A 17,436-nucleotide genomic window follows, 5' to 3' on the forward strand; every position below is an offset into this window, starting at 1 on the left:
TATTATCTATTCTAGGACGTTTACTGGAGGTTTGAACCACATTAACAGGTTGTGATAGAAAGTAAATTCTATTATTAAGTCATCCAACAAACATTGTAACACCATTCAAAATGATATTGCAAACATTTTTTTTTATTAAAAATTGATAACCGTTCATGGCCAAAAGGCCTACAGAAATAATATTTAATAAAAAACTTGGATAATAGTGATATTCACTCAGAATTACGTTTCGAGAATTGATTACAAGGTTCATGATTCCTAATGCTAGAACTGGAACTTGGCTTCCATCTCCAACGTTCAGGAATCTCTCGCCTTCATCAAATCTTCTACTAACCTGCAGACCCTGCATCGAATTGCAAATATGATAAGGGCTTCCGATATCCAATACCGAGGCAGTAGTATCACAAATGAAAAAGTTACAAGGTGTTATCATATAAGTACCTTGCTTCTTCTTCTGCCTGTTCGGGTCCAGAAAGGCAATGTATAGATGACAGTTTCTCTTCCAGTACCCATGCTTCTTGCAAAAGAAACACTCCGTCTGGCTCTGATCGGGCTTGCGCTTCTTGGTCTGACCCTGTGCAGACATCCCAGCATACAGCTGCACCTTCTTATTCTTCTTCTTCTTGTTCTTCTTTTTTTCTTTCTTAAAGGGTCGACGACCAGAAGAAGACCCTCCCACAACATTCACCGACTCCTTATAGAGCTGGTGATCCTTCTCAAAGTTCTGCAGCAATCCCAACAAGCCGTGGTAGTTCACTGCAGGCTTTGTCATCCGAAAATGAGTAAGAAAGGGGAGGAAGGACTTGAGCAATGAATTAAGGATCGCATCCTTACTAAGCTGCTTGTGCAGGAGAAAGTCCAGTTTACTTAGGCGCTCAATCATTTCGATCATGTACAGTACACGATCAGTGACTGAGGCTCCATCCCTCATCCGAGCATTGAAAATGGCACAACTAGTTTTGTACCTTTCAACATCGTCAGGCGTGCCAAAGGAGTCGTTCAACATTTGAAGCATCTCCTGTGGCTGGACATTCTCAAACCTGCGGCTGAACTCATCATTCATTACCGTCAGAATAATGCACCGAACGGTAATGCGATCGTTGAGCCACTTCTGATAAGTGTCTCGGACCGTCCCTCTAACGTTCGGGGCTAGCTCCTCAGGTGCCAGATCCGTTACTACATAAAGGATCCGCTCATGCTCAAGGATGATTTTTAATTTTCGATACCAGCTATCGAAATTAGGTCCCATGAGCTTGTCATTATCTAATAATGATCAGAGCGACAGGGTAGTGGCTATAGCTGCATAAAGGAAATGGCTACATCTTTGGTTATTGATGATCTATTGAAATACCTGCTCAAGATTGAAGGCCGAACTCAAGTACTCTAAATAATTGATTTCTATGACTTGATGGGTTAACATTTGAAGAAAAACAAAGAGAGAGAAAAGAAGAGGGAGCCAAATTATGAAAGGTGAAATTTCATTAAGAAAATTTTTACAAGGCTTTCTGGTCAGTCCGATATAAAAATACTTCGACTAAAATTGAAGATACAGATCGACCAATTCATCAGCTCGGATAGGCCCGAGCTTAGGTATAATAAAATTTTAAGCCCATTAGGGGCATGGGAGTCACCGATGTCGCTGAGATCCAAGAGGACAATTATCATTGGAGGATGAACTGACGCCGCACCCTCAGCCTCCTGATCTCCATGCATCGAGCTAAAAATCTCCTCAGCTTGCACCTCCCCTTCAGCGACCTCAACCACTTCCTTTTCTTCACTGTCCGACTCCAAGGGCTTGAGGTCAAGGTTGGGGAATTGGCCCCGAACTTTTGCCTTGAAGTCTGCCAGTCCCTATAGATAGGACTCAAAGGCAAACTCTATTATGATTGTTTGGAGCTCTTCTTAAGAATGAAAAGCTTCGACCACAACAATCTTCATAGCTTCTAGCTCCTTTGCCCACTTGCTGGCTTCCATCGACAATCGAGCTTCAGCATCACTTTGAATTTTGGTGAGTTCGGCTCCCAGTCACTTCACCTCAACCTTCAGTGACTTGACCTCCTCTTCGGCCTTGATTTTCGAGAGCAGGGCATCGTCTGTCCTCTTATTGGCCTGACCAGCCTTATCTTCGACCTCCCTCAAAATTCATCGGGCTTCCCAGATCACCTTGACGAAGTGGTCAACATGGTGGATGAGCTGCCATAAAAATAAAAAAATGGAGAGAAGAAAGAAGAAGAGCAAAGAAATCTGAATAATGATGATGACGAACTGAATGAGAGCTTGACCAAGGAACAGCACTTACTCGGAGAGGGGAGTTGTATGAGTCTTGGATACGAAAAGCACCACCTTTCATGTTCAAGGCCTAAACATCAGTAGGAGTCATTGCCGTCTGAAGAAGCTCCCCAGTGACTCCATAATTACCAAAACTCGATCTATCTTCTCAAGCCTCAGATCAGGCTAGAGCTTTTGACTATGAAGAAATTTTAGCTGGTAGATCAGCCAGATGAGAAGACATTCGCATCGAAATCCGAGGTATGCCCGAACCTCAGTGCGATGAGGATGCAGAAGATTGGGGGACCGATTCCCCAAGTGGATAGACTTGAGGGCCTGCACGGGCTGAGCCCCAGACAAAAGCTTCTTCCTTGAAGCACCACTCAGCTCCAAAGAGCCGCCAGCAATGGACTGAGTAAGGACGGCCTTAGTTTGGCCATGCTTTGGAGCAAGGGCCATGGTAGTCTTCTTCCTTTTGGTAGCTTGGCGAAGAGCTTCAATATCCTCGGCCCTCATATCTAGATAAGAACTAAGGTCAGTCAAGAAAGAAAGCTGAGATAAAAAAGCTCTAAAAAATAATTTACTTACTTGCAAGATCGATCGGGCTCAACCTGGCCTCATGCAAATTCTCCTCGAAAAGGAGTTTAGAGAGTGGGGAAGAGGCGAGGCCATAGATAAGCTTCAGTACCTCCTCTTGGGCATCGGATAAAATAGGATTTTTGACCATCGACCTCTGAGGTCAATCCCATGACGTGCTAATATCCCAGGATTGCTGGGTTGAGATAAAGAAATACTACTCCTTCCAATTATGTATTGAGGAAGGAGCACCTCGAAAGAGATGACGCCCTTTTCGAGGAGAGGCATACCACCACCCAGCTTCGTGTTCCTTCAATATGAAGCATGCTCTAAAGAGACGGAAGGTCAGTTCAACCACAAGGAGAAGGCAATGTACCAAAAAAGCTATGATTAAACGTCATGAGTCCGGCACTATACAACAGGAGGCTATTTGGTATGTATTTAGCAACTCTATAATTAAGAAGTTAAGAGGTAACTTAAATCCAGCCTTAAAGGATTCTTTGTAAAGCCCGATCCTACCTCGGGGGAAAGAGCTATGCGCTCCCAGGACCAGCAACCTCCAGTCCAAATTCGGTCGGGATCTGGTACTTTAAATAGATGACCTCTAAGTCCTCTGGGAAGAGGACAGAATCAACCTGAAAAGGGCCAAAGTCGGGTATTCCACTCACTTCAGGTTCATCTAAAGAACATCTTACATCAGATGTCGGGTCCGCATCTCTGAGGTCATCACTCGAGGTCTAAGCGAATGGAGACAAACTCGAAGCACTCATCTTGAAAAACAAAGAGAAGATGAAGGACTAACTTAAAAGGAGATGCAGCCAAGCAAACTAAGGGTGCAGACTGGGGTCAACAAGTGGAGCTTAGCATTGACCGAGGAGAATCACCAGGAGTCAAGTGGCAGAGTTCCTTCCCCCAAAATAGTAAAAGTAGTAAAACATAAAAGAGTAGAACAGTATGTATTTATAGAAGCTCAGATAGCTTCGATTTACAGACGAATCACCTCCCCCCACTGATGTGCACCAAATGGCAACCCATGATTGGTCAGAACAGAGCTCTCATGGATCCAAAGATCTGACGGCCCGGATGTGGAGACGGTTCACCATACAATGTCAATCTTCAACACATGTTAGCTGAAAATAGCTCGACAAAAGTGGCCTCGACCTCAAACTGAAACTCTCTTTAACCGATTTTATTCAAGCTCAAGCTCGAGAGTGGGGAGTATCTGTTGTGGATCTCCACCTCGGCCTCAGCTAAATGCATCTTCGACATCGATCGAACATTGAAAGATAGATCGGATCAAACCACATATGAACAATGGACCCAAAGGTTGCTGGCCATGCTATACTAAATTGGAAGTAGTAGCTGAATCCTCGGCATAAGCCAAGGAGTTCGCCTTGGCTCTTGACGAGCTATTTTAGTTGGCCAAAATCGAACTATGTTCGGAGAACTACCGTTGATAAAATCCGCCTCTCCAGCAAATTGAACAAGTCCAAATAAAGAAGATCTCTTTCATGATTGGATTTTCTTCAAAAAAAAAGACTCCAAGACGTGTACGATTCCGATTTCTCTCTTATAAATAAAGGGACACAGAGATCCTCAAAATAAATTTTTCACTCCCACTCTCTCCCTCTTATTGTTCTCCATCTCCTGATTTGAGCATCAGAAGATCTCCCCCAAAGAATATCCTGATAGGGATATTTTGTAGGTTTTTGAATGGAGCTCCAACAACTGCATCTTAGACATCTCCACCTCGACAGGTCCGACCTTAGGCACAGAGATCGAGAGCAACAAAATATATGTAAGTAGAATTAGTTTTAAAACTGACTTTTCTAAAGGCCTAAACAACCTACTCTTAAACCAATAACATATCATAAACCTACCAGTTGTTCGATCCAATATTGATCCACAGATTCAACTTATTATTAGGAGATTTTTAATTTAAATTTTTGTTTGATTGATACTATTGATTCTATTCAAGATTCTAGCCGTTAATTTGCAGCCTATCTTCTTTCTCAAAAATATGAGAAACTTGCTTATTAGATGCTCGTACATGTATAATATTCATAAGTTTCGTATAGGATTTGCCATAGTTTTGGATTTTTTAATTTTTTCTTACTCCCTTCAAAAATAAAAAGAAAAAGAAAATCCCTCGTTTTTATGGTATAAATATTACATATTACCTGGAAAGATTATTTGTAGAAACGAACGCCACGCAGCCTTCAACCGAAGATCCCTCCAATCGAAATGGAGCAATCTTCCAAATCCGATGCATACCCAATGGAAATGGAGCAATCTTCCAAATCGGATCAAGACCCGGCCCCCTTCTTCCCGTGGGACCTCCTCCCTCTCGACATCCAAGAATCCATCCTCTCCCACCTTCCCGTTTCCACCCTCGCCCGCTGCCAGTACGTCTCCCGTTCCTGGCGCTCCAGCATCCGCTCACCCACCTTCCTCTCCTCCCTCCGCCGCCACCCCGACGACCTCTACCTCCTCCCATTCGCCGACCACGACTCCCCCGCGGCCTACCAGCCCTCCCGCGACCGCTGGTTCAGAGTCGGTCTCCCCCCCTCCTTCTTCTTCCCCCTCGCCTCCGACGGCGGCCTCCTCGTGGCCTTGGACGACCACAGACGCCTCGCCGTCTACAACCTCTTCTCCGGCGCCACCCTCGTCCTCCTTCCCGCAATGGAGAGCGTCGACTATCCCTACGTCCTCGCTCTTATCGATGAATTCCGCTCGGCCCATAACAAGATCGTCGCCGTCAGCTCCAGCGATCCCATCTACTCCCAGGTCTTCGACTCCCGTTCCGGCCGGTGGGAGCTCAAGGGCCAGTTTCCTGGCAAATTTTCCTATCTCGGCAACGCCGTGTTCTTGGACGGCCTACTGTTCGTCCTCAGCCATGAGCCCGATCATCTATTGACCTTCGATCCGATCGGCGGCGATTGGAACCTCGTAGACGTGGCGATGCCGCGGGTTGTTTGTTCTCATATCTTGGATTATGAAGACAGATTGTTCTTGGTTGGGGGCGTGGAGGTGTTGGAATGCATTGCTGGGGTTGGGATTTGGGAGCTTGATTTGCCAAAGAAAGAATGGAGGTCGATCTGCTTCATGCCTGATGAATTTTTCAGAGTATTTCGACATGGTAGGCTCACTCAGTTTCGTTTCTCACGGTAGCACGGAGGGGGATTGTTTGTTTCTTCAACAATCTGTATACTACTGTGTTGATGTTTGATTGGCCTGCGAGGAGGTGGTGGTGGCCGTTGATGCTGCCGCATGCTTGGGGGAGAAGGTTTTGGTTTGGGCATGCGATAGAGCCTCGTATCGATCCGTTGAAAGGGTCCGATGGAAGGCGTACAGAAGATAAGGGTAATGTATATTGTGAATTAATTCCTTTGTTATTATTTGAGTTCATATAAAGATAGAAGGATTATTCTATGTTTTATCATTTTCTTAATTTCTTATTTATCGCTTATATTTCTAACATCTTATATTCATCTAAACTTTGGTTGGCCTAGAAAAGAACTTGAATTTTCTTTTTCCTTCTTGGTTTGAGGCATCCAAAAAATATATTATGAGTTTGCTGATAGTGATGGACTCGGTGAAAATTATTCAGATTTCCGTGCCTCAAGTTATTCGAACTTAGGCAGTGTTTTGCAAAGGCAAAAGAAAATTTTGTGGTGCCATATTCCACCTGATCGTAGTTTCAGTTGTTTGGTCTGCTTGCTCTATTAACCAGCATCAATTATGGGTGAGGTTACTTGAAAGATTTTTAGTTGATGCTATTTATCCACATTGGTAGTCAAACTTGCATTTTTGCCAGCCAACTGAAACCAATATGCCATTCAAAGTTTAGTAAATCTAGTATGAAATTATTGAATATTTTGTTGAATGTAATGGACTCCGATCATACTTCCCCCAGTAGAGATTCCTTGAAATTCCAGTCCCATGTTAGTTGTTGTTAAGAGGCATAATAATATGTGATACTGGTTGATACTGAGCTACCAAGTTTATCTGAAAGATCTCTCTATCATTTTTCTTTTTTTATTTTCAGCCCCTCTGTCAGTTTTATACATGTTTAAGAGAGTTTCTATCAGCATAAGTGATCTGTGTGCTAGCAATAATCAACAACTGCACTACCTCTGCGTCATAAACCGAGGCATTCTTCTCATCAAAGCTTGTCAGACTCACCTCTGTTTTATTGCTTAGTTTAAGCATTGTGAACTATATGCAAGGTTGAGCTGAAGTTCTATGCGTATCAAGTTTCAATCTGGAACATGTGTTACAAACTTACAATACTTATTATTGACATCAGAATGGGAAAAGACTTTGTTCTTTAGACACGTTATGAATCTTGTTATTGAGTGTCACTTGGTTTCTCTTGGTTCTGTACACAATGTTTTAATGAAATTGTTGGTTTATTGTTTAGTTTAAGCATTGAGACCTATATGAAGGGTTGAGCTGAAGTTCTTGTAGACAAGGTTCATGCTGGAATATGCATCACCATTGACATCAGATTGTAAAAATAGATTTTGTTGTTTAGACATTATATTGATCATTTTATTGAGCCTCACTTGGTTTATCTTGGTTCTGTACAATAACTTTCAACTATGTTGTTAGTTTATTTACTCTCATATGTATTCAATAACATGCCATGCATTTTTTTTTTTTATGGAGTTCTTTTTTGAGGATTTGATCTGATCCGCTAAAGCTACAATTTTTCGGGTTCTTAGAGTCTTTTCTTGATGTTTGGATGGATGAGATCTGGGTATGGAATCGATTTAGACTTAGTTGCTGCAAAGGGAAGAGGGAACGGAAGAATTTGAGTCTTTTTGTGGTTAAATATAACTAGGGAAGTCAATTTGATTGGAAAAGTAAATTCAGAATGAAGAAATACGGAGGAAAACATTTTCTAGGGATCTGTTACTTGGATCCTCAACAGATTTTGGATCTTAACTTCTGTGGAGAGGGTCATGAACTTTATAATTTGTCAAGTAAAATTACATCTATTGGGGTAATCTGGGCTCTAATTTTCTTTCATGTTAACCTGAAATGAAGAAAAAGGAAAAAATAAAAAGAGAAACACTTTCTTTGATAATTTCACTCTAGAAAAATGCCATCCCATTTACTTTTATTGGAAGGCTATTAAGATGTGTTAAAGTAAAAAACTAGAATTTTCTGACCTAAAATATTTTCAAAATGGAATTTATAAAGAACATTTCTACTCAAAACCTCCTATATCATTTATTGCTATTGACCGAAATTCAAAAATAACTGGCCCTGGCTTTAGGCAACATAGTTAAGAAGTGTGAGGTTGCTCATGATAACGCAGTAAGCAACCATGAATTGCTTATATAGAAGATATTAGACTACTCTTCCATGACTTGAAATATGATGATAATTGAATGTAAATTACGTTATAATTGACTGGGACAAGTAATAAAATTGAATATTTATGAGCTGCCAGTATTTCTTTCTTCCCCGAGCCTTGGTGACAACATCTTTAGTTCCCTGTCAGCTACCAATTTGCTTTGGAAAAGTTTATGCGTGTAATCATTGTAATGTAATGTTTGTCTGAAGGCATAATTATCTTATTAAGGTTTTCAACTAACAAAAAGGAAAAGCTTCAAGAAGGCCATGAAACAAATATACTTAAGCACTGTAAAATCAATGGTTGTTCTTATATCTAGAGGAGCTTCTAGCAAAACATAGCTACAAACTGCAACCAGATATGGAACTGGCTGCTTCAAGGCTATCTTCACCTCTTGTTATTTATATGTATTGCTCTACTCCAACCCTTAAACAATATTGAAGATTAACTTCCCTTAGATAGTGGTATTCTTCATGGCAATCTATTGTTCTATCACATTAGTAAGGTCTCCAACCCACTTGGCCTTGTCTCAGAAGAACCGAATTAACTCCACATTCCCCCTGCTAAGACTTTCCTGACCATATTTTGCCTTTTCCGGTTTGTGCTGCAATCTTCTAAAATGTCACCTTAGGGATTAAAAATGAACATGGTTTTCAGAAAATTTTCAATACATCTCTCTTAGTTCTATGTTAGAAGAGACCATATATAGTAATTCTACCCTAGGCATTTGTTCTTCCCTTCCAAACGTCAGACACATTGTAAGGCCAAGGTCCTCATAAGTATTGGAACACATGTATAGTTGTTTCTATGCCATCACATACACAAAAAAGTAGAAGAATAAAAAGGAAGAAGGAAAACAATAGAAATAACTTCGTTTTAATTGTCTCATAGCTATATAGTTGTGTCAGAAATTGTCATCTTATTTTTAAAGATGGCAATTTTAGTCGACCCACCGAATACCCGACCCGATAGGAACCCAGAATATGTATGGGTTCTAGAAAAAATATCTGAAACAGATTCAGATCAGGTACCGATAATGGTATGCCCCGATTTGGATCCAACCTAATATAACTTTAATATATATCTCCTATTCAAAATTATAATTTTATATTATTTACATGTAGCTGATACAATCTGACCTATATCTTTACTTGATTTGACCTGAGGCGGACATAGGATAGATATGAGTATAGGATTTTTAATTAGATATTGGTTTAGGCCAACCCGATTTATATCCGTTCTGTTGCCATCCCTAGTTGTTTTATCATTTTCTAGCCATATTTCTTCGTCATAATTGATTGCTTATTATCAAAACTCTGGATTGCTTTTCTTGTTCAAGGCCATGGGCATCACTAAACATGACCATGGTCTCTATAATGCATAACCTGTCTCAACTAAGGTGGTCAAAACTGATCACTCTTTTTGTCCATTTCCATATACATATTTTTGTATTGTACAACATCACTTACCCTGAGAAATTATTCCGTTATCTTGGTCTTTCTGCAATGCATCCATACAATATCTGATTTTCTTGTTTTCAAAAAAGGCAAAGTTCATTGGATATATAGGGACTTTCTCCATTCCGTTCGTTATAATTGTTTCCCAAAAAAAAAATAGGAAAAGAGGCACCTACATTTCAATGTAATCAATACGCTATAACATCACCAACTTATTGCCAACTTTCAGTTGTTTTGCTTGAACCAAGCATGAAAGGCAATATCAAATGACAACTTTATCCGGAGTGCTATTCTACGTGCATGCTTGCTTATTTCATCTAAAAAAAGTGACTAATCATGATGCTTTCGTACCTTACAGTTAGGGCTTGGCAATGAGTTCAATTAATAATTTTTGAATTTGTTCTTGTTTTCGTTTGTAAATATTAGTCATCTATGATACTGATTTATTCTTGTATATGATTAATGTCTCAGATGATAGAGAATCTGAGTGACAGTATATGTCTTTAGTTGATCATGCAGTCACCTGAACCACTCTTTCGGATGGCCCACTGCCTCTACTTAGCTCCTCCTTTGTCGGAAAAAGGGTTGGCATTGGTTGATATCATTATATCTTCAATCGATCATGCTGAGAAGGAGCCTTCAGATGTGACTGAAGTGGTAGATGAACAGTAAATTGTCTCATCGTTACTGCTTTTGCTAAATACTGGGGTTGTCCATGTTTGACTTGAAGGAGTTCGTATTTAGAATGTGGACTCAACCATCCTGCTATCAGAAAGGAGCAAAGAAGGGGACTAACATAGCTTGACACAGTTATTGAAATAATTACATGATTTAGTCAAAAACCCAACTTATAAAAATTCATGCATTCACCAATGGATATATGCTGTGAATGTTCATATCGATATTAATGCACATATATTTGCATCCATAATCCTGCATTTGTCCAAACTTGCATTCCCATTTAGATTAGCACGCCAAATTGCACGTGATGCTAAGTAGAAGCTTCTTTTGAATTTGCTTTGGTATATGATTTTTTAAGAAATACTTAACTTCAAAATGATACCACCTTATAAAACTCAGTGCAAGATTAGGTTTCGCAGTTCAAAAGAACCAAACAGTTCTTTTGATGCTACGCGGTTTTATTTAGACCATGACTTGCATCAATTCAGGAAACCCTTTGAGAATCTTGAAGATCTAATAGTTCGATCGCATCATGCATGCAAACCATACTCTCACCTCCTGAGGACATCCTAGGGCTCCAAGGATCCTAAATTTGTTCAGGTGTTAAAAATGCAAGCATTCCGAACTGGCTGCAGTAGCTGGCTCCAAGGCTTGCCTGCTTCCAACGCTAGTGCTCCAAGGTTGGGCATGAACTGAAGTAAATTTACTGCCAGAACATGGCTTCTGTCCGGCCTTTACCATTCTAGCATCAGTTCGACAGCTGTATAGGTCCATCCGAGCAAGATTAAGTAGTATTTTAAAGAATACAGCAGTTGTCCCTCACCTGCACGCTCGAAAGATTTCCTACTGGGCATGTAAGCAGGATCCATTCCCCAGTTCTTCTGGAATCATCTTATCTGCCTGGAAAACAGGTCATTTACAAAGTCAGCACTAATAGTTTAATCGACAAGAACCGAAATAGATATATGGGAATGAATTTCGGCATCGGGCAACCATCAGTTTGTAGTGTCATTTTATTTTCTAGATGCTAAAGATTCAAAGAAACAGGAGAACTTTGCAGAGAAGGCCCACTTTATTTATTTATTTATTTTGATGAAGGCCCACTTTATTTTTGAATTTGCAAATTTGGACTTCTTCTATTCGTTGTTTTTTACACAGAAACGACCAAGTTCAAATTTTTGGACAATTTTGCCTTGGATTTAAATATGCAACCGACCCCACGAATGTGCACAGCAAGCGCAACAAATATGTGCATTTGCATAAAAGGAGCTGTTTGAAGGACCAGAAAAAGTTAGTACTCAACTGCCTGCATCTAAGTGATTCGCAATCAAACCTCTGCAACTGGCTGCCTGTAGATTACTTGCAACAAACTGGCATACAACCAAGTGAACAAAAGGACTGCTTAACACCTTTTTGGACTTGTTATATAGCGTTGAACTATTTGCTGTATGTTGTGTTCCAATAATTTACCAAAACCAAAACAAAGCTGCCTTTTTTCCTTTCTTTCCTTCTCTATAAATTCATAGGGCAGTACCACTATATTACAACGCCATTGGGAAAAAAATAGAACCATTCGTGTCACACACAGCCTTTCATAGGGGGTCAAAGAAACCAATTTCCAAGTCCCTAGCTCCTCACAAGCGCAACCCCTTCAACTTGCTCAAAGCTAATTCAAGTTCTTCATGCAAATCCAAAACAACACGTGCTTGAAGAACCATATATAATAGGCCCTTGCAACCCTCCTGTAAAACAAAAAATAATGAATTTTTCTTTTTCTTCTTCTCAAAAACTGTAATTGCTAATTGAGCTGACATACCAGAGGACGTAGTCCAGAGATTTCATGAAGATAAAGTATTCATAAATGAAGATTACATCATCCTGACATAATATGAGAAAGAGAGAGGATTCTGACAGGCAAAGCATCAAACTGCAACATTATATATTATTCCCAGCATCAATGCTTATAAAGCAAGTCACTATGCAATTAACATGATAGTCTTACTATAAAAACTATTAACCACATTATTTCACTAGATGTTATGGAGGACATGTGGAACATGGAGATTAGATAGGAAAGTAACTATGGAGAAAGACATGATGCTCGCAGTTTGAACAAGGTCATAACTATGTGGCATGCAGTGATTACATTAGCAAAGTGGTTAGCAAGCGAACATGGGTACATGCTGTAGAATTCGAAATAAGTTTTGGAGATGATCACGCCTCCATACTTACAGATAGGAACTTTAAGGTCAAAAAAGGAGAGAAACCTTGCCTTGGAAGTAAAACTTATCTATTGGTTAGGCAATAAAGGTGGAAAGTTTGTGTTCCATTTTTCCTTTTGCCAGCAAAGGAGAGCACAGCCAACAACATCATAGTCTGCTGGTGAGTAAGAAGAACAAATTAACAGCGGATCATTATTAAAAACATAGCTTTTAAGGTCAGTACTTTATTACGCCTTTTTTTTGGATCTTATATGATCTCTTATGGTGGTACTCTAATCAGCATCATTAGTTATAATGATGATTGATAATTGATCTATTTTAAGATAAAATTCAAAAGGGGTTTTATGTCTAATGGATCCCACTCATTATTTATCAACCAAGATCATGGTTGCAGGATGGAAACATGGCCAATCAACTAAAGATCTGACCAATGGGTTGATTTTGTAATTGAAAACCAAAGTCAAATAGATAAATTGCAGTTGATATGGTTGCATGAAAATCAAGACCATCAATTATACATGGATGAATAATTCAAAACCTTGGCTGACAATTTGATTTGGTTTGATTTGATTATAAAGCTAAACAAAAGTTTCATTTTTCTTTTTTAATGATTTTGCAGGAATTTGTGAGGAAAAGTATGTGGCACATTGAGATGACATAGAAAAGTAGTTGTGAAGATACAAATGTGGCACATGAAGATTGGGTTAGGAAGTATTTACATTAGAAAGTGATTAGTAGGTGGGCATTTTATCTTTATCCTTAGTTATCTTCTGTAATGTACTTTAACTTTCAGTAATCTTCATAAATTGTAGCTTTTATTTTAGTCACCTTATGAATTGTTTTAAACTACATGAGTTATCGACTCAATTGGTCAAACAAACCTACCCACCAATATTCAATCCAACAGTGAATGGGAACTCCTCTTTATTAAAGCATTTTTTTATAAAACTAAAAAGGACTTATTAAATGGTCCAACTGGAAAAGTCAACCCATTTGATCGTTGATTGGCAAAGCAAGGACTTGCCCGTTGTTAATTGCTTGGTCATTCCATCAATTTTGGCATAAAAATGGGAATGTACACCTTTATATCATCTAGCTTTTCATTAGTTCTATCAATACAGATTTAGCTGTTGGTTCCATTGCAAGTTAATGAAGACCAAAGCAGACAAAACATATGTGTCTATAAGTAAGATTATACACGAGATATTGAAGGAGAGAAATCACTTCAAATTTGACGACTGTAGCAGCTTCAGTGATCGAAGAGAGGAAAATCAATGCATCAAAGTAAAAGGTCATCAAAATGATTATAGCATTCTGTAAGATCTTCTACACCATACCTGTAGAATGCGAACCTTATTATTATCTCAACACAGGATTTTACTGATAGCCAAATTTGGGACAATCCTGTGAAGGAAAAAAATCGTTAGGAACAAGTTTATACTAAATAGTACAGGAGAATGAATAAACTTAATAAAGGGAATGCATTAGCACTTAGCAATTAGTTAAAATAAATTATCGGGTGCATAAAATACAAGCAACAGATACAAGCATTTACAGAAGCATGATATTTCTTTGCTGCATGTTTGGGACAAAAATCTTGTAACAACACTACTTTTTAATTTTTTAAAAAGGAGACTCTCAGAGGATCAGCAGTTCCTGATATCATGATATCGTGGAAGAAGTTTGCATTAGTTAATGTGTAAAGTTACGCAGTTACACTAAGTAAACTGACAAATAAAAACAAAAGCATACTTTTAATTTTTGAATGATAGAAGTAGAACTCTTCCACAACAACAAAAGGAAGCATAAAGAAGAAAATGAGTACTTGGGCAATGCCTCGTAGGTGGTCAACACATTCCATACTTCTTGAATTGATGCCTTGACCGTGATGCTAGCAATAACACATTGATGAGCCCCTCCATTTTCCTTCATGCAAACCATATCATCAGAAAAACTAAGAAACGATACATGTTTCCTATGAACACGAATTGCAGGGGTTATCCATGTAAGATAAATGAGTTACCAGTAGGCCATCAAATCTGTGAAGATGTACTTCATCTACCATGCATTGCCTATCAAGTCTGCAGACTTTTCCATATACACCCCATTTGCTGTTGAACTAAGTTGATGGGGAACCAGGCTTGGTATTAAAAGCAGAAGACGCATATTTTTCCTTCAACTTATTAGAGGAGAGTGCATCAGTCTCACATGCAGCAGCAGACAAGCTGAGGGAAGATGGATTGTAGGACCTACAAGATGCACCCACACTATTCCTGGTGATAAGCATTTTTTGATTTGCTTCTGAATCTCTTGCAGCTCTACGCCAGTGTTTGGTGCTGAACTAACAGATGAAGATATGCTAGAGCAATAATTTATACAACAGAAAGGTTTCAGGAAGCCGCCTTCTGCAATTAGAGAGATACGAACAGGCTACTGCTACCACTCATTAGCATAGGACTTCAGCAATTAGTTAACATCCTATGAGACATGATTGAAATATTAGCATCCACATGACTTCACCAATCATCATAAGTAGGACTGTAGAAGCATCTAAAGTATCAACTTCCATTTTCCTGCTTATGTAATTCAAAAAGAAAATGAAACATTAACATATTGTCAAAGAATTGTAGGCCAATTTAAATTGGATATGCTGTATTGTTGATGATCATCTCACAATGCTGAGTATACTGCAACAAGGTCATAATTTTATAGATGTTAGGATGTCAATAAGAAGAGACAAACACATAAAATGAGCATAGTGAAGTAAGGATGTTGAAGCGAATGCATGATTAAGTTTCAGGAGACACAATTTTTAGGTGTATAAAAAGCACAGGAAAGGAAAAATTAATTAAGATGGCATGGTTTGTCCGACAAAAGACCAGGTGGTGCTTCATCAAGGAATAAGGTTTCCTTTTGCATGAACAGGTTTAAAGGAGGTGGATACAATAACAAAATCATATTTTTTTAAAAAAATAAATAAATAAAGACAAAGGAAGAAAGATTTAGGAACTTGCTTTGACAGGGAACTTAAACTGGAGGTGTGAATGACCAAATTTAACCAATACCAATCCTCTAATAATTGGATAGTGTTTCTGAGCTAGCAGTCTGGGCACATGGATGACAGAGTCATCCAGGAAACCTAAGGGTGACAATCATTGGTTAAATTACATTATGCGCTTTGAGTGATAAAATATCTCATCATGTTATGCAACGGCACATATGTGGGATGAGGTAGAAGGCATGGGAGTTAGATATGGGGTACAAATTAGGTGAACATAATATATATATATATATATAAAGAAAAACTTGAGACTCTATCGAAGGAGAATAAGGAGGCAGAGAATCAGTTAATGAAACATCATATGCAACATAAGCCCCACAATTAGTCCTGTTCTATGATGTAAAATTCATATAGAACAGTCTGAAAAAAGATTTGAGCCATACATACGTGAACAGGGGACATGCAAAAGGATTTCGGAAAGGGTAGGATTACACAGGATATGGCCCCTATTTTACATAAAAAGGATGAACAATAAGAGTGAAAACAAACAGCCAAAACTAAACAATGTTTGCAACTGCTATTGTCTATAAATGGAGAATAAAGAAATAAATTCCAATAAAACACAAAATTATAAACAAAAATATCTGGAATTAATATTTTAAATAGAAAATCAATATATAGTTGTATTTGATATAATTATGATAGCAATGGACAGCAACTGATGGTAAATGGGGACACGAGCATCAAGAATTGGATGCATAAATTCAGCAACTTAAAGCACGGCATATGGCACCAATGCAGCCCATCATCAGTTCAATTATAAGCTGTTTGATATCCATGGATGGAGACATTTTCAATCCTTACAGTTTACAGTGTTTATGATTAACTGAAGAATGTTCGGGATTTTCTCAAAGAGATCAATAATATTCTATGTTTCGGTTCCTTCAGAAATATTGACATTTCAAATTTCAAATTTCAAGAGGGCCCCCTTATAAAGGGCTGTAACGGAGTTTCTAACATGCCAAAGATATTCCAATAATAGAGTGTTATATGGACAGTAAGACTGATGGTGCATTGTTGCTGAGAGTAAGACCAAGTGAAGTGGATATACACTTAAATAATGGTCACCATAGAAATAGACCATGTTGGGAGTACCCTCTTAAATAAGAAAAAAAAATGAATATTCAGAAGCTTTAGGATTTGGAGAAATTCTTTGTGCACCGCGGGCGGTGTAAAAAATCCGACGTGGAGCGCACCGCTTTATGTGATTGATCTACGTAGCCACTGCTTTCCAATGCGCATTTAATGTCTACAGTTTCACTTTTTCGTTTAAAAATTTTGTATGACGTGGGATGTTGTTTCTTCTTTCTTTAATGAATACTGCCCTTTTAATGATGGATGTAAATTTAGAGTGTGTGACTTTGATATTGTTGTCGAGTATAGATTGTGGTCTAATGATTTGAATAATGATTAAATAGCAGAGCTTTCTGATGTTGATGTTACCATTTAGACTATGGGCTATGTGTTGTCATAATTTACTTAGAAATGTTTCTTTATATTACATAAAAAATATATACTTATTTATTTAATTTCCATATCACATCCATATAATGTCCTTTTTTTCATATTGGCAAATTTGTATCTTGTGATATACATGCTATATCCACTAATTGAATATCCATGTCCATGCTCCATAGCTCTCATATAATTATGAGTTTGCTTGTATGCGGCAAGCATATTTCTTATCTTGTATGCAGTATGATACTTGACACAATCAACAAAATCAATAAAAGAAAGACAGTAAGCCTAACGACTATTAGGAACAGCAGCCTGCTAATATCTCTAAAACTACTAAAGTGATCAGAC

The 17,436-nt window shown here is 38.6% G+C and overlaps 1 protein-coding gene and 1 non-coding gene across 2 annotated transcripts; one reads left to right on the top strand and one right to left on the bottom strand.

The window, feature by feature from the left end:
- Positions 1-4,482: 4,482 nt before the first annotated feature.
- LOC105038060 (F-box only protein 6) lies at positions 4,483-13,418 on the top strand. Its single transcript, XM_019848232.2, is given in 3 exon segments — positions 4,483-6,003; positions 6,006-6,207; positions 13,189-13,418. Coding segments are annotated over 3 exon segments (1,149 nt in total). The 5' UTR covers positions 4,483-5,088; the 3' UTR covers positions 13,221-13,418.
- LOC105038061 (uncharacterized) lies at positions 10,822-17,436 on the bottom strand. Its single transcript, XR_012137879.1, has 5 exons — positions 14,593-17,436; positions 14,395-14,495; positions 13,907-13,973; positions 11,651-12,089; positions 10,822-11,243 (listed from the first exon to the last, which is right to left on the bottom strand). It is a non-coding gene; the product is annotated as an uncharacterized protein (transcript).

Source organism: Elaeis guineensis, chromosome 1 (assembly GCF_000442705.2).
Source record: "Elaeis guineensis isolate ETL-2024a chromosome 1, EG11, whole genome shotgun sequence".
Taxonomy (NCBI): domain Eukaryota; kingdom Viridiplantae; phylum Streptophyta; class Magnoliopsida; order Arecales; family Arecaceae; genus Elaeis; species Elaeis guineensis.